Source organism: Lepidochelys kempii, chromosome 1 (assembly GCF_965140265.1).
Source record: "Lepidochelys kempii isolate rLepKem1 chromosome 1, rLepKem1.hap2, whole genome shotgun sequence".
Lineage (NCBI taxonomy): Eukaryota > Metazoa > Chordata > Testudines > Cheloniidae > Lepidochelys > Lepidochelys kempii.
The window spans coordinates 8,875,041-8,902,716 of NC_133256.1; the positions used below are offsets into that span (position 1 = coordinate 8,875,041).

At 49.4% G+C, this 27,676-nt stretch overlaps 1 protein-coding gene and 1 long non-coding RNA gene across 4 annotated transcripts in view; one reads left to right on the plus strand and one right to left on the minus strand.

The window, feature by feature from the left end:
* Window positions 1-1,949: 1,949 nt before the first annotated feature.
* Window positions 1,950-19,467, minus strand: WDR73 (WD repeat domain 73). 3 transcript variants are annotated; one of them, XM_073333890.1, is made up of 8 exons: window positions 19,206-19,328; window positions 18,740-18,807; window positions 15,328-15,416; window positions 13,705-13,793; window positions 11,888-11,955; window positions 10,439-10,603; window positions 6,619-6,993; window positions 1,950-5,103 (listed from the first exon to the last, which is right to left on the minus strand). In XM_073333890.1, the coding sequence occupies exons 1-8, from the start codon at window positions 19,250-19,252 to the stop codon at window positions 4,868-4,870; spliced, it is 1,137 nt and encodes a 378-aa protein (XP_073189991.1). In that variant the 5' UTR covers window positions 19,253-19,328; the 3' UTR covers window positions 1,950-4,867. The 3 variants fall into 3 exon arrangements, with proteins under 3 accessions (XP_073189991.1, XP_073190000.1, XP_073190010.1); XM_073333899.1 differs by lacking the exon at window positions 19,206-19,328 and adding an exon at window positions 16,252-16,420; XM_073333909.1 differs by lacking the exon at window positions 11,888-11,955 and having other exon boundaries at window positions 15,347-15,416; window positions 19,206-19,467.
* A 307-nt stretch (window positions 19,468-19,774) lies between these two features.
* The window catches only part of LOC140907625 (uncharacterized), a 29,195-nt gene continuing 21,293 nt past the window's right edge, over window positions 19,775-27,676 (plus strand). The window contains exon 1 of the long non-coding RNA XR_012157554.1: window positions 19,775-19,940. This is a non-coding gene — a long non-coding RNA (uncharacterized lncRNA). The remainder of the gene's footprint in view (window positions 19,941-27,676) is intronic.

The following is a 27,676-nucleotide window of genomic DNA, read 5'->3' on the forward strand; positions in this document are numbered from 1 at the left end:
AGGATTATACTCGTCCGTGTTTTCTGACCTTTTCCTGCCTGCCTCCAGAGCTGCGCGATGGTATTTCCCACTCCTGACCTACCCTCTGCCCCGCATGCTGGGGCCAGCCCCCCGGCTGTACAGTTGAGCTGGCTGTGGCTAAGGCGGCTGGCGTGACACACAGGGGTGGGGCTGCCTGCAGGACTGTGCACCCTGGGGGTAGGCTGAAGCCCCATGTAATCAGGGGCTGGCCGAGAATCAATGTAGGACGAAAGATGAAAAGAGCTAGAGCTTCCTAGCTTGGCCAAGCACTGGCCAGGACAGTGGGACGTGGGTAGGGGATGTGATACTAGCCTAGTGAAGGGGAGAAAAGGACAGGAAGCGTTTAGTCTCTTCAAGGATGGGGTGGTAGTGACGGCATGTAATTAGGAAACAGTGAAGCGGGAGGCTGAATACCAGGAAAATCTAGGCCATGAGATGGGTTCAGCTGCTGGGAAGTCCTGAAACAAACCTTATCCCCCACCTCTGGGTCGCCTTCCCAATGTCCCAAACAACCTGGGGGAGAGTGAACGAGGGAGGGAGCGAGCGGGGGAATGGAGTGAGTGGGGCGAGGCCTCGTGGAAGGGGCAGGGTAGATCCTGGGTTGATTTTAAATTCAAAAAGTAAGCTGGTGCATAAAAAGGTGGAGACTACTGTAGACGACGTTCAGTTTATAAAGCGGTGGTAATCCCAACTCTCCTCTACGGCTGTGACACTTGGGTTATTGTAGAAAACACCTGAAAACCTGGAACGCCAGGACAAGCACTTCCTTGGGAAGATCCTCAACATAAAGTGGGAGAAAGAAAAGAAGGACTTGTGGCACCTTAGAGACTAACAAATTCATCTGAGCATAAGTCAGGGAGCTGTAGCTCACAAAAGCTTATGCTCAAATAAATGTGTTAGTCTCTAAGGTGCCACAAGTACTCCCTTTCTTTTTGCGAATACAGCCTAACACGGCTGCTACTCTGAAACCTGTCAAAGTGGGAGGATCATCACACCAATGTCAGTGTCCTCGTAGAGGCCAACATCTTCAGCACTGAGGCAGATTATCCAGCACTGGCTGAGGTGGAGCGGGCACTGTGTGTGCCTGCCTGATGTATACTTACCAAAACAACTGCCATACGCCCAACTCACCAAAGAAGAAAGGAAATGGGGAGGCCAAACAAAATGTTTTAAAGACCCCCTCAAGATAAACATCAAGAGTGTGGCATCGACACCACACATTGGGAGACAGTAGCCCAGGATAGGCATAGCTGGCAAAAACTTGTCAAAGAGGGAACGTCTATTTTTGAGGAAAATTGACTCTCTCCTGGTCACAGAAAAACGCCAGAAAAGGAAAGACAACCATCACGCAGCAATCGCGGCCCAACCCTGTCTTCCAACACCACCTGCAATGTCTGCCAACAAGCCTGTGGCTCAAGGATTGGACTCCTCAGTCACCAAAGGACCCATGAAAAATAAAACCTGTGAAAGAGCATCCTCAACCTCGCGAGGTCACTGATGATGGAAAACAGAGCCTGTGAAACTAAGCTGCTATCTTTTTTGTTATGAGATTACAAGTTGGTTGATAAAGATAATAACACTGACATAATATACTTTGACTTCTTTAAGGCATTTAACTTAGTGCTGCAAATTTTGATTAAAAACTAGAAAGGTATGAAATTAACATGGCACAGAAGTTGATTAAAAGCTGTCTGATAGGTCTCAACATGTAATAGTGAAGGGGGAATTTTCATTGAGCGTGTGTTTGTCTACAGGTCCCGCAGGGATCAGTTCTCCACTCTGTGCTAATATTTTTTTTTAATCAATGACCTGGAAGAAAACATAAAATCATCACTGATCAAGTTTGCAGATGACACAGAAGTTGGGGAGAGAGAAACGACGAAGAGGACAGGTCGCTAATACAGAGTGATCTGGAGCACTCGATAAGCTGGGCATAAGAAAACAATATGCATTTTAATACAGTTAAATATAAATGTATACATCTGAGAACAAAGCTTGCAGGCCATACTTACTGGATGGGGGACTCTCTCCTGGGCAGCAGAAAGATTTGGGGATCATGGTGGATAATCAACTGAACAAGAGGTCTCAGGGTGACACTGTGGCCAGAGGAGGCATAAACAAGGAAATCAAGTAGGGGTAGAGGTTATTTTACCTCTATGTTTGGCACTGGTGAGACCACTGCAGGAATCCTGTGTCCAGTTCTGGTGCTCACAATTCAAGAAGGATGTTGATAAATTGCAGAGGGTTCAGAGACGATCCACAAGATTGATTAAACCAGCCTTACAGTAATAGACTCGAAGAGCTCAATCTATTTAGCTGAACCAGAGAAGGTTAAGGGATGACTTGATTACTGCCTATAAGTAGGTACACAGGGAACAAATATTTAATAATCAGCTCCTTAGTCTAGCAGACAAAGGTCTAACATGATCCAATGGGCGGAAGTTGAAACTAGACACATTCAGACTGGAAATAAGGTGTACATTTTTAATGATGAGAGTGATTAACTACTGGAACAATTTACCAAGGGTCATTGTGGATTTGCCATCATTGACAATTTTTAAATCAAGATCAGATTTCTTCTAAGAGCTCTGCTCTAGGAATTAGTTTGAGGCAGGTCTCTGGCCTGTTCTATACAGGAGGTCAGACTAGATGATCACAATGGTCCTTTCTGGCCTTGGGATCGGTGTATGTCCTCTACTAGTACTAACATTTTCAATATATACACAATACTGTGCGGGGTGAGCCTGGAGTGACAGCTAAAGCTTAATCCCCTGGACTCTCTCCCTCCCCATCACCCCAAACACAATCTTGTATGTGTACTCAGTACCACAAACCAAGCAGGAAGGCAGTGATGTTGCAAAGGACAGGCGCCAACTGCTGCTGAAAGAAAACAAGGACAGGCCACAGTCTCATGGGAGCAGAGTTACACACAGCAGGCGGAAGGCAAAGACTGGCTGGAGCTCTGGCTGTGGCTGAAGACAAACATGCTTATGAGCTGAGCCCCGCCCCCACCCAAAAAGAGAGCAGAACCAGCTGAGACCGAGGCCAAAATGGAACTGAAGTGATGCACAGGACCTCTGAACAGGAGTGAATTCTTGTCCCCTATGAATCTAGCTAACTTACTCTCCCCTTGCTCACATTCACTTCCTTCACTGAGACATTCAGCAGCCTTTGCACAATCTAACACACCACTTTGTGACACCCACACTACACAAAACCCTGCAGTTAAACATATGCCAGACTTCAACAGCATATTGTCACGTGTATTTGTTACAACAGTTCACCCCGACATCCTCTATCATAAGCTCTGGGCCTACAACTGGAGCCTGTATGCTCACAAGGTGTTCCATTGAAGTCAACGGGGCACTGCTCAGGCATATGTGGCTGCAGGGTTTAGGCATTCGAGTGCAAGATATTTGGGGCAGGGATTTCTGATGAGAAATCTGATGAGGTTCAATAAGGATAAGTGCAGGGTCCTGCACTTAGGACGGAAGAACGCAATGCACAGCTACAGACTAGGGACCGAATGGCTAGGCAGCAGTTCTGCGGAAAAGGACCTAGGGGTGACAGTGGACGAGAAGCTGGATATGAGTCAGCAGTGTGCCCTTGTTGCCAAGAAGGCCAATGGCATTTTGGGATGTATAAGTAGGGGCATAGCGAGCAGATCGAGGGACGTGATCATCCCCCTCTATTCGACATTGGTGAGGCCTCATCTGGAGTACTGTGTCCAGTTTTGGGCCCCACACTACAAGAAGGATGTGGATAAACTGGAAAGAGTCCAGCGAAGGGCAACAAAAATGATTAGGGGTCTGGAACACATGACTTATGAGGAGAGGCTGAGGGAACTGGGATTGTTTAGTCTGCGGAAGAGAAGAATGAGGGGGGATTTGATAGCTGCTTTCAACTACCTGAGAGGTGGTTCCAGAGAGGATGGTTCTAGACTATTCTCAGTGGTAGAAGAGGACAGGACAAGGAGTAATGGTCTCAAGTTGCAGTGGGGGAGGTTTAGGTTGGATATTAGGAAAAACATTTTCACTAGGAGGGTGGTGAAACACTGGAATGCGTTGCCTAGGGAGGTGGTGGAATCTCCTTCCTTAGAAGTTTTTAAGGTCAGGCTTGACAAAGTCCTGGCTGGGATGATTTAATTGGGTATTGGTCCTGCTTTTGAGCAGGGGGTTGGACTAGATGACCTCCTGAGGTCCCTTCCAACCCTGATATTCTATGATTCTATGATTTCGTCTGTAAAGCGTTACATGCAGCTATGGCTCTGTAACAACAGTGATAAACACAGAAAGGGATTGGAGGCTAGATAAGAGCCTAAACGATCAGACACTTATCCTGATGAAAAGTGCTATGCGTGAGCTATGGGGTATTATCCACACTGTCTGGGCCTTAGTTGCACAAGAGAGGTCAAAACGCCCTTCAGAATTAAGCTAGGTGTCCGAGTGTTGAAAGGCTGCAGCCTACATCACAGGAGCCATAGGCGTGGACTGCCTGGTGCGCTACAGTTTCATCAGTGGAACTATTCTCACGGTATTAAAACTTTACTGAACCGTTGCGGTCTTAGGTTGTAGATTTTCCCCGGGGGTGCGGGAAGCCAGCTCACACCAGCTTGGAGAAGCAGTAAGTGACACCAGCCACATGAGGGCAGCCTGAGGAAGATGCAAGAACTAAAATGGGAAAAATGGCGACAAATGAAACAGATGTTTAAAATTCTTACTGTTTTAAATAATCCAAATTCTAAAACTTATTCTGAACGATGATCTTCAGTCTAGAGTGTCCCATAGACGCAGGGTTACACGTGCAAGGGCAGCAGATTTTAGAGTGTAAATAACAGGAAGACAGATCAACTGTTCTTGTGAGACTCTGCCCAGTCCCAGACATGCAGGGAGCCATCACTTGCTGCTGATAACAACATTCTTGGTTTCCAAGGATGCCAAGCATGTGTTGTAACCAGGGGAAAGTCACTGCCGTTGTCCATGCCACTGAAGAGATGTCCTTTGTGACTAAACAGCGGCTCTGCTTCTCCACCAGACGCAGGCCAGCTCCGTGTGTCATAGATGTGAACGGTTCCATTGAAGCCTTTGTTAAAAGAATAAAAAAGAATGTCAGACTATAGAAATGGGCAACTGTTCAGCTTGGTCCAGGAGCCCTAACTTTTACTTGCCCTACACTGCGAGTTCCACTGCGAGTTCCACTGCGAGTTCCACTGCGAGTTCCACTGCGAGTTCCACTGCGAGTTCCACTGCGGAACACTGCGAGTTCCACTGCGGAACACTGCGAGTTCCACTGCGGAACACTGCGAGTTCCACTGCGGAACACTGCACTCCAGTTCACACCTTCCACCCGGGCAGGACAGGTGAGATCGAACAGGCTACAGGCCTGGAGTCAGAGAGACCAGGTATTTATCCACGACGGGAAAGAATCCAGTGCAGGCTCAGGTAACTTGAGAATTCATTGACCTATATTTGTACCATCCCAGCTGAGACAAGAGCTCACGTTCCTGGTGCCCCAATGGGAACGCTGCCTGGTAGCCTAAATCTGCAATTGTGCGCACAGTTGGCACTGTTGAGCAGGCAGCATTTACCAACAGCTTCCACATGGTTACCGGAGTGAATGTGGATTCTCACTAGAGGCGGAAACCAGCTCTTCACATACAACAGGGTGACAGCTACTGGCATATACTACAGCACAGAATCGTAGGCCTGGAAGGGACCTCGAGAGATCATCTAATCCAGTCCCCTGCACTCATGGCAGGACTACGTAATGACTAGACCATCCCTGACAGGTGTTTGTCTAACCTGTTCTTAAAAACCTCCAGTGACGAAGATTCCACCACCTCCCTAGGCAATTTATTCCAGTGCTTAACCACCCTGACAGTTAGGAAGTTTTGCTAATGTCCAACCGAAGCCTCCCTTGCTGCAATTTAAGCCCATTGCTTCTTGTCCTATGCTCACAGGTTAATGAGAACAATTTTTCTCCCAATCCTTGTAACAACCATTTATGTATTTGAAAGCTGTTATCATGCCCCCCCCCCACCCCAGTCTTCTCTTCTCCAGACTATACAAACCCAATTTTTTCCATCTTCCCTCATAGGTCATGCTTTCTAGACATTTAATCATTTTTGTTGCTCTTCAGGAAAGATGTGGACAAATTGGAGAAAGTCCAGAGAAATGAGGCCCCCAGAACTGGACACAATACTCCAGTTGATGCCTAATCAGCGTGGAGTAAAGCAGAAGAATTACTTCTCGTGTCTTCCTTACAACACTCCTGCTTATACATCCCAGAATGATGATTTTTTTTTTTTTTAAACACACACACACACACACACACACACCTGAGTCTGGCCAACACCAGGGCTGAGTCTGGCCCAACAAGTTTTGTTGTCATTTTAGCACTCTGGGAAATGAAACTAACAGCTTATCTCCATCATGGTCCTAGGGATCACCAGTCACATAATCTCACTCCAAACTGACAAGCCACATTATAACACAAGGCATCATGGGTAGACAGATCGCCATCGGACAAGGCTTTCAGTGCAGAGTCAACCAGATTTGAAAACACATGGCCAACAAATCCCCACCTCCCAAGAGTTACCTGAAATGGCAAGGCATCCGTCCAGAACAGGAGCCCAGGAGACGCGCAGGAACTCTGTGCTTGGGCTGGCTGCAGAAACTTTGCACTTGGCCGATTTCAGAGGCTTTGGGATATTTCTCAAGTCTGTTAGTATGAGCTGTCCTCCAGACGAGAGGCGAGCTATAGTGGGTGCATTCACATCAGAGCCCTGCAGACCAGGACCGACACCCATGCACCACTGCGCCCCACTGAGTGCCGAAGGAACAGACGTATCACCCAGGGGACTCTGCGGCTGTCGAACATCTGCCAGGCACAGCTGCCCCTTCACGCAGCAGGCCAGCAAAGTATTACAGTCCAGGAATTCCAGGCCGCTGACCTCATCGCTGCTACTGGAGGCTAAGAGAGGAGGAAGAGAACCTCAGACTTCACAGGATGCTCAGCTACAACTGCTAGGTTCATAAATTGCAGGGGTGACAAACAGATCAAACACAGGGTTAAACACATTCCCTTCTGTGGAAGCAGATTTGGAAGCTGCTTTAGAAAGTTTTCAGGCAGGACTAGTAGCAGGGAGCTGGTATATGCCCTAGGTTTATTATGGTACAGGCTCAAATGCTAAGGGCCAGGTTCTGCTCTTGCTGGGGGGAGTTAACCCCTGGGCAGAGGATGTGCACAGGTGAATCTACCCCAACACAAGGGTAGTTCCAAACCCAAATCCCCCACTCATCAAACTGCATAGGAGTAAGACTACAAGACCTTCATGACAACAGGGAGTCCCGCAGCAACCCAGTCTCCACAGGCGGCAGGGGACCCTCCTGCAGCTGACCAGCTGCCATGGGGATGGGGGAGGAGAGGGCGGGGGAAGGACCCTGCAGCTCCCAGCCACTGTGGGTGGCAGGACCCCTGTAACTGACCGGCCACCAGCAGGGCCCCCTGAGCTGTCCAAGGGCCCCCCTGCAGCTGCTGCAAGCAGCCAGCCCCTGCCTCCCCCCTCACAGCTAGTGGCAGAAGGACCCCGGAGCGGCTCAACCGCCTCGGGTGGTGGTGCCCCTCACCCCAGCTACTAGACAACAGGGTCCCCGCAGCTCCCCATTTTGTCAGGGATGTTTTTAGTAAAAGTCAGGGACAGGTCACAGCTTCCATGAACTTTTGTTTATTGCCTGTGACCTGTCCATGACTTTTACTAAAAATATCCATGACAAAATCATAGCCTTACACATGAGCCCCCAAGCTATACTCTCGTCTTCACCACTCAGAGCTCCCCTACTGACAGAAAAGCAGCACGTTGGTATGGTATCACGGAGACACAAATGCACAACGCCAGCTACCTTTCACTATCGACCTGCACTTCCCAGTGCCCCCTCAGTACAACCAGCCCCAGCTGCTGAACATCTGTAAGCCACTGGGACTGGTAATTCAAGTGTTGTCCCTCGGGAGTTGGATCTGTTGGCAGTGAAGACTTATTTAGGCCTGACAGAAGCCTGCTGTGGATTTTAAGAGACTGTTCTGTTAGTGTGTAACCCAGTAAGCAAAAGGAGAACTGTATATGTGTAAGAAATTGCAGAGTAATTATGTTTGAGAGAACAAGAAAAGATAAATTAACTAAGAATCTAGAAAAGACCAGTGTGAACTAACACTAAACCTGTACTGATGGGAGAGGAGAGTTAACAGTGGTGAGATTTTCCTGATGAGCTTCCAGCTGGTGAGTAACTGACAACTACTTGCTAAGTGTTTTGCCTTACAAGATTATGTAGACCCATCTGCTGAGTAAGTGAATATCAGTCCAACAGGGCAGAGAACCCAGATCCTGGAATGTGGAATTATCCAGGCTTTGGACAGAGTTAGGGTAACATTTACAGAAGGGGCTAAGATCCACTGACTTTCAATGAGATTTAACTACCTAAATCACTATGGCCCCTGCGCAGTGGAGTTCAGAAGTGCCAACAGACAGGTCATTCTGAGACTTTTGCATTGTGGGATTGCAGCTGGGGGACTGCTTATACTGGTACAGGCGTGCGTTCGTGCTGTCATTGCGCCAGCAGAACTTTACCAACTGGGAGCTTGTGTCACTCTGAAACGGGGAATAACTACGCTGGAAGAAATGGAGGATTTCGTCAGTAGGAGGAAAAATTAAGTGTGGATACGCACCAGGCCGTGCTCAAAAAAGGGGAGTTTTGCTGGTACAATTTTCTAGCATAAACCACAGCTGTCATAAATATAAAGGGAAGGGTAACCGCCTTTCTGTATACAGGGCTGCAAAATCCCTCCTGGCCAGAGACAAAATCCTTTCACCTGTAAAGGGTTAAGAAGCTAAGGTAACCTCACTGGCGCCTGACCCAAAATGACCAATGAGGAGACAAGATACTTTCAAAGCGGGAGGTGGGGAACAAAGGGTTTGGTCTGTGTAATACCTTAGCCGGGAACAGATCAAGGATGCAAGTCCTTCAACTCCTGTACAGTTAGTAAGTAATCTAGCTAGAAAATGCATTAGGTTTTCTTTGTTTTGGCTTGTAAATTCGCTGTGCTGGAGGGAATGTGTATTCCTGTTTGTGTCTTTTTGTAACTTAAGGTTTTGCCTAGAGGGATTCTCTGTGTTTTGAATCTGATTACCCTGTAAAGTATTTACCATCCTGATTTTACAGAGGTGATTCTTTTACCTTTTCTTTAAATAAAATTATTCTTTTAAGAACCTGATTGATTTTTCATTGTTCTTAAGATCCAAGGGTTTGGGTCTGTGTTCACCTGTACCAATTGGTGAGGATATTATCATCAAGCCTTCCCCAGGAAAGGGGGTTTAGGGCTTGGGGGGATATTTTGGGGGAACAGGATTCCAAGTGGTCCTTTCCCTGTTCTTTGCCTAAATCACTTGGTGGTGGCAGCATACTGTTCAAGGACAAGGCAAAGTTTGTACCTTGGGGAAGTTTTTAACCTAAGCTGGTAAGAATAAGCTTAGGGGATTTTCATGTGGCTCCCCACATCTGTACCCTAGAGTTCAGAGTGGGGAGGGAACCCTGACAACAGCCTAGGAGCAACTGAAAACATTCTGCTTGGTCTACAGCACAGGTTAATAGAATCATAGAATATCAGGGTTGGAAGGGACCCCAGAAGGTCATCTAGTCCAACCCCCTGCTCGAAGCACGACCAATTCCCAGTTAAATCATCCCAGCCAGGGCTTTGTCAAGCCTGACCTTAAAAACCTCTAAGGAAGGAGATTCTACCACCTCCCTAGGTAACGCATTCCAGTGTTTCACCACCCTCTTAGTGAAAAAGTTTTTCCTAATATCCAATCTAAACCTCCCCCACTGAAACTTGAGACCATTACTCCTCGTTCTGTCATCTGCTACCATTGAGAACAGTCTAGAGCCATCCTCTTTGGAACCCCCTTTCAGGTAGTTGAAAGCAGCTATCAAATCCCCCCTCATTCTTCTCTTCTGCAGGCTAAACAATCCCAGCTCCCTCAGCCTCTCCTCATAACTCATGTGTTCCAGACCCCTAATCATTTTTGTTGCCCTTCGCTGGACTCTCTCCAATTTATAATTTCTGACTCAAGGTTCAGAACCTTGGGGTTATATCTGGGTTCATGGCATTGCAACCACCACCCGCTCTTCTTGGCTAGGTAAGAGGATGCCAAAGCTATGTTCTGCTGCGACATGAGGTCAACATATGGAAAAGTTTGAAGATAAATTTGTTGTAAGTGCCTAAGGGACTCAGGTGCCTAAGTCTCATTGGCTTTCATTGTGATTTAGGCACTTTTGAAAATGTTCCCCTGAAAACCACTGGCTTAAAGAGTGCACTGTTTAGGTAGTCTATTGTGAAATCTCCCCCCAGCCCCAGCTTTAAATACCTGCTGTGTAGATGTTTTTCTTTGATTCAATCTCTGTAATTTGGACATTGTTGACTCTTGAGCCATGAAGGACACAGGGGGTTCTGGCCAAAGTGGTTGCAATTTTAGTCCAAGGTTTCTTGCTGTCATTTCCCGTGGGGATGGTACTTACGGATTTAATAACATCTATTTGAAAGAGACACATAATGAGCTATAACAGTGCAAGTACTGAATTACCAGTAGTTACGTTTTTGAAGTGTTTTGTGAAGATGCATTACAATTCAACCCACAGTTGATATTTTAAATCCTCTTCCAAGGGCACAAATACCTTTCACAACAGTTGAGAAGGTATGGTAAAATGGTCTATTTAGAAATCTAGACAACCCAATATAAAAGTGTTAAGCAGGTCACTTGTTTTCAGTAAATGACAGAATAAAGTAATTGCAATAAATACTTAGCACTTCTCTTCCATAAACTTCACAGTGCTTTACAAAGTGGGGATCCCCATTTGACAGGTGGGAAACTGAGGCACGGAGCAGTGATATGATTTGCAGTAGGTCACAAAGGGTCAGAGTGTAGAGCCCTTGTTTATACTGCTGAAAGCCAATGAAGTGAATGGGACAACTCCTGTGAGTAAGTGCTTGCAAACAAGACTAGGGGATTTACAATCCATCCCAAAGCAAGACAAAGACAGTAATGGGAACAGATCTGAGGTGTTCTAACTTTTAGTCTGACTGGGCTGCCGCCCTAGTGACAGCACAGAACACACCAGTGGTTAAAAACATGTAATTGTCCTTTCAGCTAAAGATCTCCGAGGCCAGTTGCAGTGCAGGGGATTCAGCCATATAATTAGTAACAATGAGTGAAGATCAACTAAATGCATCCACAGACACGTGCTGAAAATGGACTCCAGGACCTATAATCTGCTCTGTCCAGGGGAAGCTTCCCAACAATGGAAAGTTCAGATGGTGGGTCAGAGCCCCAGCTTGCTCCTGGCCAACTGCGGCTCTCTACACAACAATTTCACATTGACATACAGGCCAAAATTTCCAGTGACTAGTGATTTTGGGGGCTCAATCTGAGACACCTTAAAGAGGCCCTATTCTCAGAGATGCCGCTCACCCGCCCTTCCAGGGGGTCTCCGTTTGGGCCCCCATAATGCCCAACCTTCTTTGTCCTCCATAATTCCAGGGCACTTCAATGAGAAACATTAACACTCTGCCCTTCTCTAGCACCTTCCACCCAAGAGCCTCCAAGTGCTCCACAACTAGGAGAGGATTAATACACATGACCCCCTGCCTCCAGTGTAGTAGGGAAGCTCTAGCCCTCTTGGGCAGCAGGGCTGAGCGAGTTGCCAATGGTACTTTATACGTCACCTATGTTGCAGGAGGACTGTGCAGAGAGGAGTTAGCGGCAGACTAACTCCTACCAATTTAAACTTGTGTAAGAGCTGCTCAGACATGCACTCACCAGTGTCCTCCGCTGCCAACTGCCACACTTGCAGGGAACTATCTGGTGGGCCACTTGTTACCAGCAAGCTGTGAAAACAAGGAAACCAGATGCAAGCTCTTCATGAATGGGAAATGGCCTTTCCCTTCAGGGCTGGTACATGCTGGTGATGACAGGCATGTCTGTTCTCTGCGTTTCCTCCCACCATGCCCATGGCTCAGTTACTCCCATCCTGCACCTGGGGCAGGGACAGGCACACCTGCGGCATTAAGCTATGCTAGTGCTTCCTGTGTTTGGGGACCTTGCAGGAGTCTGCCTGGTTCCCACCCCACCGTAGTTAAAGCAGCCCCAGGGTGATGTCATTTATTTAAAAAGAAAAGGAGGACTTGTGGCACCTTAGAGACTAACATTTATTTGAGCATGAGCTTTCGTGAGCTACAGCTCATGTCATCGGATGAAGTGAGCTGTAGCTCATGAAAGCGTATGCTCAAATAAATGTGTTAGTCTCTAAGGTGCCACAAGTCCTCCTTTTCTTTTTGCGAATACAGACTAACACGGCTGCTACTCTGAAACCTGTCGTTTATTTAGCATATTTGCAGCACATACCAAGACTGAGCAGAACAACATGAGCAAACACTGAGGAAGGGAGACTAGCAGAGGGGTGTGTGTGTGCATGGGGTGGGGAATCCGCTGAAGAGGTGGGGCGAACAGGTAACAGAAGTTGGCTGTTTGCATGGCCCTTGAATGGCCATGAGAAAATCCTTGCAGAGCGTCCAGCATTCTACTTGGCAGGGACACTCCGGCCCAAGAGAAGTGAGAGTCCAAGGCATAGAAGACAGTGCCAGTTGCTCAAGTCCTTGGAGAGCCATTGGGACGTAACGGACACCGAGAGCTGCTTTGCCTTTTCATTCCTGCCCTGCTTTAACGTCAGCAATGGACTCTCTGCCTCTAACACTAGTCTGAGCAAAGCTCTGGAAAATATCCAGAGAATGATCTGTGGGGGCTTGGGGAGAGGAGAGGGGAAGTGGAGAAGGAGCTTGGGTCAGTGAAGGAGGCTGTTTGCAGGAGCTGCCTCCTAAAAATGCCACCACCAGGGCAGTCTTTCTGTCCCCTATGGAGCTGTCAGTGGTTTCTCACCAGGAGGGGGTGCTGCTAACACTGCCTCTTCTCTACAGCTGCTCCCTTTCTGCTGGCTCCTCTGATGTCCCCTTCCCTGCGTGACACACGACAGGACAGCAAGAGTAGAGCGACCAGCTGCCCCATGAACCCCACCACACAAGCTTGAGCACTTCTGTACTGGGGAGGCAGGGGAAGGAGATATCCCAGCGGGTGAGATACCTAATGCACCTCTCCTGGGCAAGGCCATGTAGAAAAACTCCATAAAGGGAGGACTGCCAGAGGAAGAGAAAGAAGTGAGCCAATGGACTGCACAGGGGAGTATACACAGGAGCGCATGGGGGAGGGGCCAGGAGAGGCAACATCACATCATAGAGGGCAAGGGGGGGAAGATGGTGAATTGGGGCAACAGCAAGAGAAAGTGAGAGAGGAAACTGACCTGGCACTGAAGGGAGAAGGACAGAGCCAGAGCCCTTTCAGCTAGGGGATTTTCACATATGTTCCTGTTTTACTGGACCTCCCTTGGCAGATCACCTGAGTGTTTGGGGGGGAGGGGGGTTCTTTAGAGCCCTTGCTACATTCATTTTGCTGGCCAGCTATGTTAAAAGCTGGCAAGTCTTGTCAGGTGGCTCTTAAACTGGCCAGGGAAGGGGGAGTTTTCATCGAACAAAACAATTCAACACATCCATTCAACAGGAACCAGAAACTCCCCATCCACATACCTGGTGTCTGGCACATGCCGCAGGCTGTACACAGGGCGGTCGGAAAATCCACCACGTTCCACCTTGAAATCTCTCTCAGGACACACACCCTACAAACCAGAAGCAGACAGATGTTGTTCTTTAGCACATAATGCCGCTAAATTCAACATACCCTCACTCTTTCAAGGTAACCAGGCAATACATCAAGGTCTGTAAGGGCTGAAGTCCTCCGTCACAGTTAATACGGTCGATTTATGCAGTATTTTTCATCCCGAGAGATCCCAAAGCACTTTGAAAAACGGATATGCAGGGAGTGTTTCTGCACCCAGCTCTGGGGAGAAGCCTAGCATATGACCATTGCACAGTCTGAGACAAGACACGAGGAATACTACATCCAATACAACTCCAAGGGGATGACCAGAGCTGGGGTGTGGCCAGGCACGAGGGTTTAGCATTCCTGCTCCCAGAGTCACTGGAGGTTCCAAGGCATTTCTCATTAGCAGCCATGACTTTGGATTTACAACTCACCTAAAAGACAGCATCTCCAACAGCAGAGTGCCCCGTTCCCTCACGCTGGGGCACTGGCCAGCGGGGAGCATGCCACCCAGTAACCAAGCACTATTTTCTGCAGCACTGGGAAGCTCGTCCATTTAAGTACTAACTTAATCTGCTTCCGCTCTGTCTGGGAGATCAGCAGACAGCACAGCACAAGACGGTACAGGAGAGGTACCAATACGAAAACGTTTGTCGGGGGTTACTATGGTGTTTGTTCTAAGTGCAGAGAAATGCTAGGGGTTCCTTCAGAAACCCAAGGGTGCGAATCTGAAATGCTGCCAGTGCTGCCAGATCACAAAAGTTTCTGTTCTTGGGGTGGGGAGGAGAGTTTGTCAGAACTGAGCAGAGGTTCTCAAATGACGACACAGGGAGCAAACTGGCAGGGTGGTCTAGTGGACAGAGCACTGGATTGGGACTCAGGAGATGTGGATTCTATTCCCTACTTGCCTGCTGGGTAACCTGAGACCAGTGGCTTTGCTGCTCTGTGCCTCAGTTTCCCTGTATGTAAAATGAAGACAATGAAACTGATGTTGGATGCAGAGTGCTTTGAGATCTATAGAGAAAAGTGCTAGAAGAGCTAGCTATTCTTATTCTGCATGAGGTTCTGCATGCAGGACTGGGCACTTAGTGAGGTAGAGGAGCCCAGATTTGACTGCAAATGGATTATTTAAACTAGCTGAGTAACGAGGGTAACAAGGAAAGCAGCCCAGGAGTCTGCACGAACTAACTCCAGAGCAGCTGCCCTGCGACAGGAACCTCCTCCTAAAACTAATTCACCAAGTCACTTCTCTCTCCTCTTTCAATTCCTCCTGAAAACTTACCCCAGCCCTATGACAAGTCAGTCCACGCTCACAACCACAACGCCATACACAGATGGAAACGTCAAGATGCATCCATGCCTTCAGTGAGTGATCTCAAGGTATCTCTTGTTCTACCTTGTGTATCTAACCAGGTCATGTCTACATGCACCCTGTAAGTTCTTCAGGGGGTGGACCCTGTCTTTTTGCAGGTTTCTGTAAAATGCCTGCTGGCTGCACACATTTGGGGGAGATAAAGAATTTGAAATGAATACCACACAGCCATCATCACCTGCTTCTCTTTCACATACAGTTTTTGAGGCAACAGGAGCTGGAGAATTTCATTTCTTCTGGAGTTTTCATATCCCGCTACACAGACACCTAGAGTTACAAAAGAAACAATGATGAGATGAGTTCAGGATGAGCCTGCTCATTCACTGGGAACAATCCTCTGATAGGGAATTTAAGGATTACGGTTTTAGCTGTACTGTGGGAAATCTGTTTCAAATCACAACGTGCTGCCATTGGATCAATTTACCTCTCTCCTCTACATCTGCAGAAGTCTCACCCTTCTAACCCGTTTCTTTCTTCTACTCTGGTATTTTTTACCCCAACAAACTTCTCTTTCATTGTTTTCCCATCTCATTTTACTCTCCACAGGATCACACCGCTGTCTCAGCTACGCTAGTGCTTGCCTAGAGGCAGCAACTGGAGTTGCTGACACACACCCAACCAATTTCACTCCGCTAATGCTGCTGGAGGAAGTGTTACGTGCACAGTCCAGGGGGTGAAAGGTCACAGTAACGTAGGAGAAGCATCGCCATACAGCAGCATTCCCAATCCCCTACAGCAGCCGAGGACTGAACCTGGGTCTGGGCACCAGCATGTAATGCCTCCTCAGCAGAATGAGCTTGACAAAGATCCTGTCCCTCTCCACTGCTGCTCCTGTGAAGGCCACAGGGAGGGTGTTGCAGACACCAGCACAATTTTCTTAGACTGAGGTAAGGTTGTAGAAACAATAAAGGCTTTTATGGCAACAGCCCCTTTGGTTAACCAAAGCACTAGACTTGGCCAGTCTCCTGCTCCCTCAGAAAGTCCTGGACTGTAGGGTATGTATTACAGGGGACAGACAGAGGCAGCTTTCGTAGGGATGGCAATGTCTGGGGATATGGAGGGAGGCGAACATAGATCCACAGGAGCTGAAGGAAGAAGCTACAGGATCTCTTGAGCTGAGTTGCTGCATCAGTTTCAATAACCCTTCTCCCTCTTAGATCCTCTCCAAAGTGCCTATCCCCATGGTGTCTGGGGTTGAAGGTTTGTAAGATCTGCATCTCCTCCGTCTAGTCTACAAGACCCCAAAGTCTGCAGTTTCAGGTTAACATTTCCTAGGAACAAAAAGGTTAGATGTACTGCTGCAGAGGAGAACCGACACTGCAAAATAGTGATTCCAGCTCAGATTTCTGCTCTGTTTGTTTCAGAAAAAAATATTTTGGTTTAGCCAAACTAAAAAGTTGGTTTTGCAAGAGCACTCTCACGCTTCATGGGCACATAATTCTGAATCATCCCTCCACCAGGAATGAAAGCATGTAAACTGCTCCAGGAAGATCCACGTAACGTGGCAGGTCAGGAACACAGCTACTATAGCCAACATGAGTATACACCAATTGTTACTGCAGCCTCCCGTCCTATAGTCTCCTTTTTGTTAACAGTTCCGTGTACAGGGTCTGTTACAGAGTCTGTCTTATTACACAGACAGAGGTCAAATTGCACCTGCTTGCACTATCCCTGAATTCGGCTCAAGGTCATTGTAAAGTTTTAGGAAATGCACATGGATCTAGGAGAAGAGGCATTAAGAAAATTAATATGAAGCAAAATGAATTAATTAAATGGCCAACAAGCCATGGGTGTGGATGCTTCAGGGGGATGTTAATGGGATACAGAACATTTCAACTAGTGTCCGGTGATTAAAAAACAGTTCATAGGAACATAGAAACTGCCATACTGGAACAGATGAGCAGTCCATCTAGCCCAGTATGCCGCCTCTGACAGTGGCCAGAACCAAATGTTTCAAAGAAAAGTATAAGAACTTTTCAGCAGTAAATGTATAATAATCTACCTGAACGTAGGTCTCTTCCTGATCTCTAATAGTGATTGGCTTAAACCATGAAGCACAAAGCTTAAATCCCTGCCAACATTTTGTCATTAATTATAACATTGAATACTCCTGAAACTCCTATCTACCTTCTCTAGATCATTCATTATTTTATACACTTTTATGATGTCCTTTCTTATTCACCTCCTTCTAAGGTAACAATCTAATCTTTTCAATCTGTCTTTTTAGTAGACAGGTTTCAGAGTAACAGCCGTGTTAGTCTGTATTCGCAAAAAGAAAAGGAGTACTTGTGGCACCTTAGAGACTAACCAATTTATTTGAGCATAAGCTTTTGTGAGCTACAGCTCACTTCATCGGATGCACACTGTGGAAAATACAGATGATGGTTTTATACACACAAACCGTGAAAAAATGGGTGGTGATCACTTCAAAAGGTTTTCTCTCCCTCCACCCCACTCTCCTGCTGGTAATAGCTTATATAAAGTGATCACTCTCCTTACAATTTCTTCTGCAGTTTCCACGGTATGCGATGAAGTGAGCTGTAGCTCACGAAAGCTCATGCTCAAATAAATTGGTTAGTCTCTAAGGTGCCACAATTACTCCTTTTCTTTTTGCAAAGACAGATTAACATGGCTGTTACTCTGAAACCTCTCCTTACAATGTATATGATAATTAAGGTGGGCCATTATCATACACATTGTAAGGAGAGTGATCACTTTAGATAAGCTATTACCAGCAGGAGAGTGGGGTGGGGGAAGAGAAAACCTTTTGAAGTGATGATCACCCATTTTTTCACAGTTTGTGTGTATAACAACATCTTCTGAATTTTCCACAGTATGCATCCGATGAAGTGAGCTGTAGCTCACGAAAGCTTATGCTCAAATAAATTGGTTAATCTCTAAGGTGCCACAAGTACTCCTTTTCTTTTTAGTAGAGTGTTTGTAGGCCCTTGACTGTTTTCATTGCTCTTCGAACCACCTGTAACTCTAGTTGCTTGTAAATTATCACCATCTAATGGCTGTTGAGTGGCCTGTGTGAAGTACGTCTGGGATCCATATCACAAAATTTACCGTAGTTGATTATCTGCAGTGTTGTTGTAGGCATCCCAAGATATGAGAGAGACAATGTAGTGGAGTGAAGTGAGCTGTAGCTCACGAAAGCTTATGCTCAAATAAATTTGTTAGTCTCTAAGGTGCCACAAGTCCTCCTTTTCTTAATGTAGAGGAGGTAATCTTTTATTAGACTGACTTATCTGGGTGGAAGATACAAACTTTTGAGGTACACAGAGCTGTGTGACCCAAAAGCGTGTACCTGCCACCAACAGAAGCTGATCCAATAAAAAATATTACTCACCCAACTTGTCTCTCTCCAGATTAATTAGCAGATAACCTATCCACAATCTTTCCATGGAATCGTCTGGAAATCTATTCTGTACCTATTTCTGTGGATTGACAGAAGAGTTCATCTCTCCAGGGCTGTTAAATGGGCAACTTTCACCAGCACTAAACTCACCCAAAAATAAATACGGGAGCCACCAAGTTCCGAAAACAGCGACTAATTTTGCCAAGCAAACACAAGCGAAACGACTCACTTTTTTCTCCTGCCCATTCAATGACTCTTGTCGGCTCCTGCAGCTCAAACACATGCAAGTCATGATATCTGAAAGCCACACCAACACAGCGGCATTAGACCCGGGGTGCTGGAAGAACCGGCGGGGCGCGGCGGGTAAGAGCCGCGGAGCCGATCTGTAACCCCAGGACACGGCGGAAGCCCCTTCCGGCCGGCACCCGCCCCCGAGGCCAGCCCCCCAGCAGGCAGTCCGTGTCCCTGGCAGGCAAGTCGCCCCTGCCGGGGGCTACGGCGCCGACCCGGCGGATGGCTCAAGGCGCTGCGCCCCCCAGGGCGCTACCCTCGGCCCGCTGCCCACACGGGGACCCTGAGGCAGGGGGCAGGGCCCCTCTGGGGGCGGGGGCGGGGGCTGGGCCCCCCCCCCCCCGCTGACCCGAGCGGCGCTGACGTGCGAACGGGGGCTCGAGCCCGGGGGGCGGGGCACTCACAGCCGCAAGGACTCCAGCAGCCAGGCCTCCGCAGACTCCTCCGCCATCCCGCGCGCCGCCCGACGAGTCACATGACCCCTCCCCTCCACGTGACGCCCGGCTGCCACGTGACACTCCCACACGTGACGCCTCTGGGCGCCTGTGATTCCTCCCCTGGCGAGGCGGCCCCGCGCCAGTCCAGCTCCTCGCTCTCCCAGCAGCCCCGAGCCCGCCCACTGCGGCTGCGCAGCCTCCGCCTCGCCCGGGCCCCTTCCACGCCCCCGACCTCAGCCGCGAGCACAGGCCTCCCTCCCTCTGCGCATGCGCACCCACCGCTCCGGCCTCGGGCGCGGGGCGGGCCTTGTTCCCCGCCGCGGCCCGGCCCCGCGCCCTGCCCAGCCTGGCCGGCAGCCCCTGCGGCACGGGTCCTCCGTAGGCTCGTGGGGCTGGCGGGGAGCGAGGCCGGTCCCCTGCCCTCAGGGCGGGGCGAGGCGTTATCGAGGTCGGGGCCGGCGAACTTGCTGGCCTGGGGGCCAGGCCGGGTAGGGGAGGCTGCGCCCCCCCCCACCCGCCGGGCGTGGCCCCCCCCGGGACCCCCCCGTCGGGGGCTCGCACCCCAGGGGGCAGGTTCGTTGCCTGGCCGCGGAGACAGGCAGCGCCAGCGCGGGCCGAAGGCGAGCTCCTCACTGAAGCGTGCAGGCAGCACCAGAGAGCGGCCCGTCCCCGGGGCGAGCCGGCTGCCCCTCGGCACAGCGGGTAGGGCGTGATAGACAGGCCCCTCGCCACGGTTTATTCACGAAGTCGCCCAACCCCCCCGCCCCCCCATAGCTTTTAGCCGGTCCGCGTGCCTCCCCGACTTCCCTGTCCATCCAGTTCTCAAACAGGAGACCAGCGGTGAAGAACATACATGACACCTGTCATACATGACACAGACCCAGGGAGTGGAGACAGTGTCTCGCCTCTAAGCAACCCCTTCCCGGAACATGCAGGTCTCCCCCGTATCTCGCTCCCTGCACGTTAAACCCCTACTTTTTCATTCTTCCTATCTCGTTCAGGGACTTTCCCAGCAACCTGCATTGGCCTGACTTTGGTTCGGTTGGCATAACTGCTTCATGTTTAATTTTTCCACTTAACACCTCCATTCCCTGACAGCCCCCCCCCCAGGACCCCTACCCCATCCACCCCCCACCCCACTCCCTTTCCCCTGACCCCCTGACTGCCCCTCGCCATCCCATCCAACCCCTCCTCTCCTTCCTGACTGCCCCCCCCCCAGGACCCCTACCCCATCCACCCCACTCCCTTTCCCCTGACCCCCTGACTGCCCCTCGCCATCCCATCCAACCCCTCCTCTCCTTCCTGACTGCCCCCCCCCCAGGACCCCTACCCCATCCACCCCACTCCCTTTCCCCTGACCCCCTGACTGCCCCTCGCCATCCCATCCAACCCCTCCTCTCCTTCCTGACTGCCCCCTCCCAGGACCCCTACTCCATCCACCCTCCCTGTCCCCTGACCGCCCCCAAAACCCCTGACTGCCCCTCGCCACCCCATCCAACCCCTCCTCTCCTTCCTGACTGCAACCCCCAGCACCCATGCCCCATCCAACCACCCCTTCTCCCTGTCCCCTGACCGCCCCCAAAACCTCTGCCCTTGACTCACCACCCCATCCAACCCCTCCTCTCCTTCCTGACTGCCCCCCTGGACTCCCGCCCCATCCAACCACCCCTTCTCCCTGTCCCCTGACTGCCCCCAAAACCTCTGCCCTTGACTCACCACCCCATCCAACCCCTCCTCTCCTTCCTGACTGCCCCCCTGGACTCCCGCCCCATCCAACCACCCCTTCTCCCTGTCCCCTGACTGCCCCCAAAACCTCTGCCCTTGACTCACCACCCCATCCAACCCCTCCTCTCCTTCCTAACTGCAACCCCCAGCACCCATGCCCCATCCAACCACCCCTTCTCCCTGTCCCCTGACCGCCCCCAAAACCTCTGCCCTTGACTCACCACCCCATCCAACCCCTCCTCTCCTTCCTGACTGCAACCCCCAGGACCCATGCCCCATCCAACCACCCCTTCTCCCTGTCCCCTGACCGCCCCCAAAACCTCTGCCCTTGACTCACCACCCCATCCAACCCCTCCTCTCCTTCCTGACTGCAACCCCCAGGACCCATGCCCCATCCAACCACCCCTTCCCACTGTCCCCTGACCGCCCCGGAACCCCTGCCCCTGACTGCCGCCCCATCCAACCCCCTTCTCCTTCCTGACCCCGATTCAACCCCTCTGTTCCCTGCCCTCTGACCAGCCCAAACCCCCCCCACTCCCTGCCCCTTTACCGCGCTGCCTGGAGCACCGGTGGCTGGAGGTGCTACAGCCGTGCTGCCCAGCTGGAGCCAGCCACGCCACCGTGCAGCACAGAGCACCAGGTCAGGCCACGCTCTGCAGCTGCGCTGCCCCCGGAGCTCACAGCCCTGCTGCCCGGAGCATTGCACCGGTGGCGCAGTGACCTGAGGTTGCAGGGGAGGGGCCGGGGGCTAGCCTACCGGGCCAGTCGCTCAGGGGCCGGGCAGGAGGATCCCGCGGGCTGGATGTGGCCCATGGGCCTTAGTTTGCCTACCTCTGACCTAGACCATCCCTGACAGGTGTTTGTCTAACCTGCTCTTAAAAATCCTCAATGATATAGACTCCACCACCTCCCTAGGCTACTTATTCCAGTGCTTAACCACCCTGACAGTTAGGAAGTTTTGCTAATATCCAACTGAAGCCTCCCTTGCTGCAATTTAAGCCCATTGCTTCTTGTCCTATGCTCACAGGTTAATGAGAACAATTTTTCTCCCAATCCTTGTAACAACCATTTATGTATTTGAAAGCTGTTATCATGTCGTCCCCCCCAGTCTTCTCTTCTCCAGACTATACAAACCCAATTTTTTCCATCTTCCCTCATAGGTCATACTTTCTAGACATTTAATCATTTTTGTTGCTCTTCAGGAAAGATGTGGACAAATTGGAGAAAGTCCAGTTTTTCCTAATGTCCAACCTAAATTTAATCTCATTGCTTCTTGTCCTATCCTCAGAGGTTAAGAAGAAAAATTTTTCTCCTTCCTCCTTGTAGCAACATTTTATGTACTCGAAAACTGTTATCATGTCTCCTCTCAGGCTTCTCGTCTCCAGACTAAACAAACCCAATTTATTCAGTCTTCTCTCATAGGTCATGTTTTCTAGACCTTTAATCATTTTTGTTGCTCTTCTCCGGACTTTCTCCAATTTGTTCACATCTTTCCTGAAATGTGGCACCCAGAAATGGACACAATACTCCAGTTGAGGCCTAATCAGCACGGAGTAGAACGGAAGAATTACTGCTCGTGTCTTGCTTACAGTACTTCAGCTAATACATCCTATAATGATGTTTGCTTTTTTTTTTTGGCAACAGTGTTACCCTGTTGACTTATATTTAGCTTGTGGTCCACTCTGACCCCCACGTCCCTTGCCACAGTACTCCTTAGGCAGTCATTTCCCATTTTCTATTTGTACAACTCATTGTTCCTTCCTAACTGGAGTACTTTGCATTTGTCCGTATTACATTTCATCCTATTTACTTCAGACCATTTCTCCAGTTTGTCTGATCATTTTGAACTATAAGCCTATCCTCCAAAGTACTTGCAACCCCTCCCAGTTTGATATCGTCCACAAAGTTTATAAGTGTACTCTCTATGCTGTTATCTAAATAATTGAAAAAGATATTGAACAGAATCGGACCCAGAACTGATCTCTGCAGGACCCCACTGGTTATGCCCTTCCAGCTTGACTGTGAACCACTGGGAACACTTTTCCAACCAGTTACGCACCCACCTTATAGTAGCTCCATCGAAGCTGCATTTCCCTAGTTTGTTTATGAACTTACCTAGTTTTTTTTTAAACCCTGTTATAGTCTTGGCCTTCACAACATCTGGAAAGAGTTCCACAGGTTGACTGTGTATTGTGTGAAGAAATACTTCCTTTTGTGCGTTGTATGAAGAAATACTTCCTTTCCTTATGTTTGTTTTAAATCTGTTGCCTGTGTCATTGGGTGATCCTAGTTCTTCTGTTATGTGAAGGAGTAGATAATTCCTTATTCATTTTCTGTACACCTTTCACACTTTTATAGGCCTCTATCATATCCCAGTTTAGTTATCTCTTTTCCAAGCTGAAAAGTCCCAGTTCTATTAATCTCGTCTCATAACTAAGAGGATTATGGTGTAAGATTATAAAATATTTCAATTGTCTTTTCCAGACTAGGAACCTTCAAAGAGCCTTGGGAAGCAAGAATGTCACATTAGCAGTTTGTTGCTTATATATAGTCAATATCAAAGTCTCTTCAATTTAGTTGTAACCCTTCTGCCAGGTGGTGCCAGCAGCTACCAGGGCTGGGTTCAATGTCTAGGGGTTCCTTTTAAACAATACAACACAGAGCCAGTTCGAGTCCCCAGCTAGTAACCTACAATTACAAACCATCCCTAGGCGCCTCTGAGAGGCAATATTTCCCCACTCGCAAACAGAGTCTGATTGTAGAAAAGCAACTTTTAATGAATGGAGGGAAGTCACCTAACATTAATTAGGCGAAATGCCACAAGTAGGATTCATAAACAAAACTGTGAGCAGGACACCCACCCCACAGTGCAGTGTCTTCCACCTCATGTTCTTGAGTCCTACACCCAAAAGTTCCTTTACTGTGCCCTTCTCTGCTCCCTCACCATACCCCACTCACAGTGGTTGTCCTTGTTCAGTGAGGACCCAGGGGTCAGAAGTGCAGCTGTGTGAGTTCACCTCCTATGTGGGGAAGAAGGCACCTGGCTTGCTCTGCCATCTGAACACTTGTTCTGGCTGGCTGGCTGGCTGCTCCGCTGGCCACCCTGCCAGCTGCCTCTCTGCGGTGACCTCTGCAGGTCAGTCTCGTGAGATTCCACACAACTCTTAGTGATTGCCAGCTCTTAGTGGGGAGAACCTGAAGCAGACTAGGAGGAAATGCTGACCTACCACAAGTGATTTCAGCTCTATTGAGCACTTAAAATAACAAAAGACTCCCAATGGAGTCTATTTAGCTCTATCTTTGAACAGTGAGGAGGAACAGGTTAAACCAGACAAAGGATCCTTAGGGTATGTCTACACTATGAAATTAGGTCGAATTTATAGAAGTCGGTTTTGTAGAAAGCGTTTTTATACAGTCGATTGTGTGTGTCCCCACACAAATGCTCTAAGTGCATGTAGTCGGTGGAGTGCGTCCACAGTACCGAGGCAACCGTCGAATTCCGGAGCATTGCACTGTGGGAAGCTATCCCACAGTTCCCGCAGTCTCTGCCGCCCATTTGAATTCTGGGCAGAAATCCCAGTGCCTGACGGGGCTAAAACATTGTCGCGGGTGGTTCTGGGTACATATCGTCAGGCCCCTGTTCCCTCCCTCCCTCCGTGAAAGCAAAGGCAGACAATCGTTTTGCACCTTTTTTCTTGAGTTACCTGTGCAGACGCCATACCACGGCAAGCATGGAGCCCCCTCAGCTAACCGTCACCGTATGTCTCCTGGGTGCTGGCAGACGCGGTACTGCATTGCTACACAGCAACAGCTTATGGCAACAGACAGTGCAATACAATTGGTAGCCGTCGTCGACATAGTCCTAGGTGCTCTTTTAACCGACCTTGATGAGGTCAGGGGCGCCTGGGCAAACATGGGAGTGACTCAGCCAAGTCATTTCTCTTTTAAGTTTCGTTTCATGGTGATTGAGTCCTACCGGCAGTGCACTGTCTTTTAATCAGCAGCCAGCAGAAGATGATGGCCAGCAGTTATACTGCACCGTCTTCTGCCGAGCACCCAGGAGATGATGATGGCTAGCGGTTGTACTGCACAGTCTGCTGCCCGCAAGATGAAGTGGCTCAAAACAAGAAATAGACCAGATTTGTTTTGTATTCATTTTCTCCTCCCTCCCTCTGTGAAATCAACGGCCTACTAAACCCAGTTTTGAGTTCTATCCTTGAGGTTTTGAGTTCTATCCTTGAGGGGGCCATTCAGTTTCTCGCAAAGCCACCCCCTTTGTTGATTTTAATTCCCTGTAAGCCAACCTTGTAAGCCGTGTCATCAGTCGCCCCTCCCTCCGTCAGGGCAACGGCAGACAATCGTTCCGCGCCTTTTTTCTGTGCAGACGCCATACCACAGCAAGCATGGAGCCAGCTCAGATCACTTCGGCAATTAGGAGCACATTATACACCACACGCATTATCCAGCAGTATATGCAGCACCAGATCCTGGCAAAGTGCAACCGCGCGAGTGGGCGACGTCAGCGCGGTGACTGGAGTGATGAGGACATGGACACAGACTTCTCTCAAAGCACGGGCCCTGGCAATGTGGGCATCATGGTGCTAATGGGACAGGTTCATGCGGTGGAATGCCGATTCTGGGCTCGGGAAACAAGCACAGACTGGTGGGACCACATAGTGTTGCAGGTCTGGGAAGATTCCCAGTGGCTGCGAAACTTTCGCATGTGTAAGGGCACTTTCATGGAACTTTGTGTCTTGCTTTCCCCTGCCCTGAGGCGCAATAATGCCAAGATGAGAGCAGCCCTCACAGTTGAGAAGCGAGTGGCAATAGCCCTGTGGAAGCTTGCAACGCCAGACAGCTACCGGTCAGTCGGGAATCAATTTTGAGTGGGCAAATCTCCTGTGGGGGCTGCTGTGATGCAAGCAGCCCACGCAATCAAAGATCTGCTGATATCAAGGGTAGTGACCCTCAGAAATGTGCAGGTCATAGTGGATGGCTTTGCTGCAATGGGATTCCCTAACTGTGGTGGGGCCATAGACGGAACCCATATCCCTATCTTGGCACCGAAGCACCAAGCCGGCGAGTACATAAATCGCAAGGGGTACTTTTCAATAGTGCTGCACGCTCTGGTGGATCACAAGGGACGTTTCACCAACATCAACGTGGGATGGCCGAGAAAGGCTCGCATCTTCAGGAACTCTGGTCTGTTTCAACAGCTGCAGGAAGGGACTTTCTTCCCAGCCCAGAAAATAACCGTTGGGGATGTTGAAATGCCTATAGTTATCTTTGGAGACCCAGCCTACCCCTTAATGCCATGGCTCATGAAGCCGTACACAGGCAGCCTGGACAGTAGTCAGGAACTGTTCAACTACAGGCTGAGCAAGTGCAGAATGATGGTAGAATGTACATTTGGACGTTTAAAAGCGTGCTGGCGCAGTTTACTGACTTGGTTAGACCTCAGCGAAACCAATATTCCCACTGTTATTACTGCTTGCTGTGCGCTCCACAATACCTGTGAGAGTAAGGGGGAGACGTTTATGGCGGGGTGGAAGGTTGAGGCAAATCGCCTGGCTGCTGGTTACGCACAGCCAGACACCACGGTGGTTAGAAGAGCACAGGAGGGTGCGGTGCGCATCAGAGAAGCTTTGAAAACCAGTTTCATGACTAGCCAGGCTATGGTGTGAAAGTTCTGTTTGTTTCTCCTTGATGAAACTCCCCACCCCTTGGTTCACTCTACTTCCCTGTAAGCTAACCACCCTCCCCTCCTCCCTTCGATCACTGCTTGCAGAGGCAATAAAGTCATTGTTGCTTCACATTCATGCATTCTTTATTAATTCATCACACAAATAAGGGGATAACTACCAAGGTAGCCCAGGAGGGGTGGTGGAGAAGGGAAGGACAAGGCCACACAGAACTTTAAAAGTTTAAAACTTATTGAATGCCAGCCTTCTGTTGCTTGGGCAATCCTCTGGGGTGGAGTGGCTGGGTGGCCGGAGGCACCCCACCACGTTCTTGGGCGTCTGGGTGAGGAGGCTATGGAACTTGGGGAGGAGGGCAGTTGGTTACACAGGGGCTGTAGCAGCGGTCTGTGCTCCTGCTGCCTTTCCTGCAGCTCAACCATATGCTGGAGCATATTAGTTTGATCCTCCAGCAGCCTCAGCATTGAATCCTGCCTCCTCTCATCACGCTGCCGCCACCTTTCAGCTTCAGCCCTCTCTTCAGCCCGCCACCTCTCCTCCCGGTCATTTTGTGCTTTCCTGCACTCTGACATTGTCTGCCTCCACGCATTCGTCTGTGCTCTGTCAGTGTGGGAGGACAGCATGAACTCAGAGAACATTTCATCGCGAGTGCATTTTTTTCGCCTTCTAATCTTTGCTAGCCTCTGGGAAGGAGAAGATCCTGTGATCATTGAAACACATGCAGCTGGTGGAGAAAAAAAAAGGGACAGTGGTATTTAAAAAGACACATTTTTAGAACAATGGCTACACTCTTTCACGGTAAACCTTGCTGTTAACATTACATACATAGCACATGTGCTTTCGTTCCAAGGTCGCATTTTTACTCCCCCCAGCGCATGGCTAGTCCCTTCCCCCTCCCCTTGGCTAACAGCGGGAAACATTTCTGTTCAGCCACAGGCAAACAGCCCAGCAGGAATGGGCACCTCTGAATGTCCCCTTAAGAAAAGCACGCTATTTCAACCAGGTGACCATGAA

Excerpts from the sequence above, each read along its gene's own strand:
- WDR73 (XM_073333890.1), bottom strand. The coding sequence starts at position 19,252 with ATGGCGGAGGAGTCTGCGGAGGCCTGGCTGCTGGAGTCCTTGCGGCT. Across the intron at positions 13,794-15,327 it reads TGTATGTGAAAGAGAAGCAG|GGTGTGTGTCCTGAGAGAGA; the intron begins GTGATGATGGCT and ends TCTGGTTTGTAG. Across the intron at positions 10,604-11,887 it reads GTTGGCAGCGGAGGACACTG|ATGTTATTAAATCCGTAAGT; the intron begins GTGAGTGCATGT and ends TCTTTCAAATAG.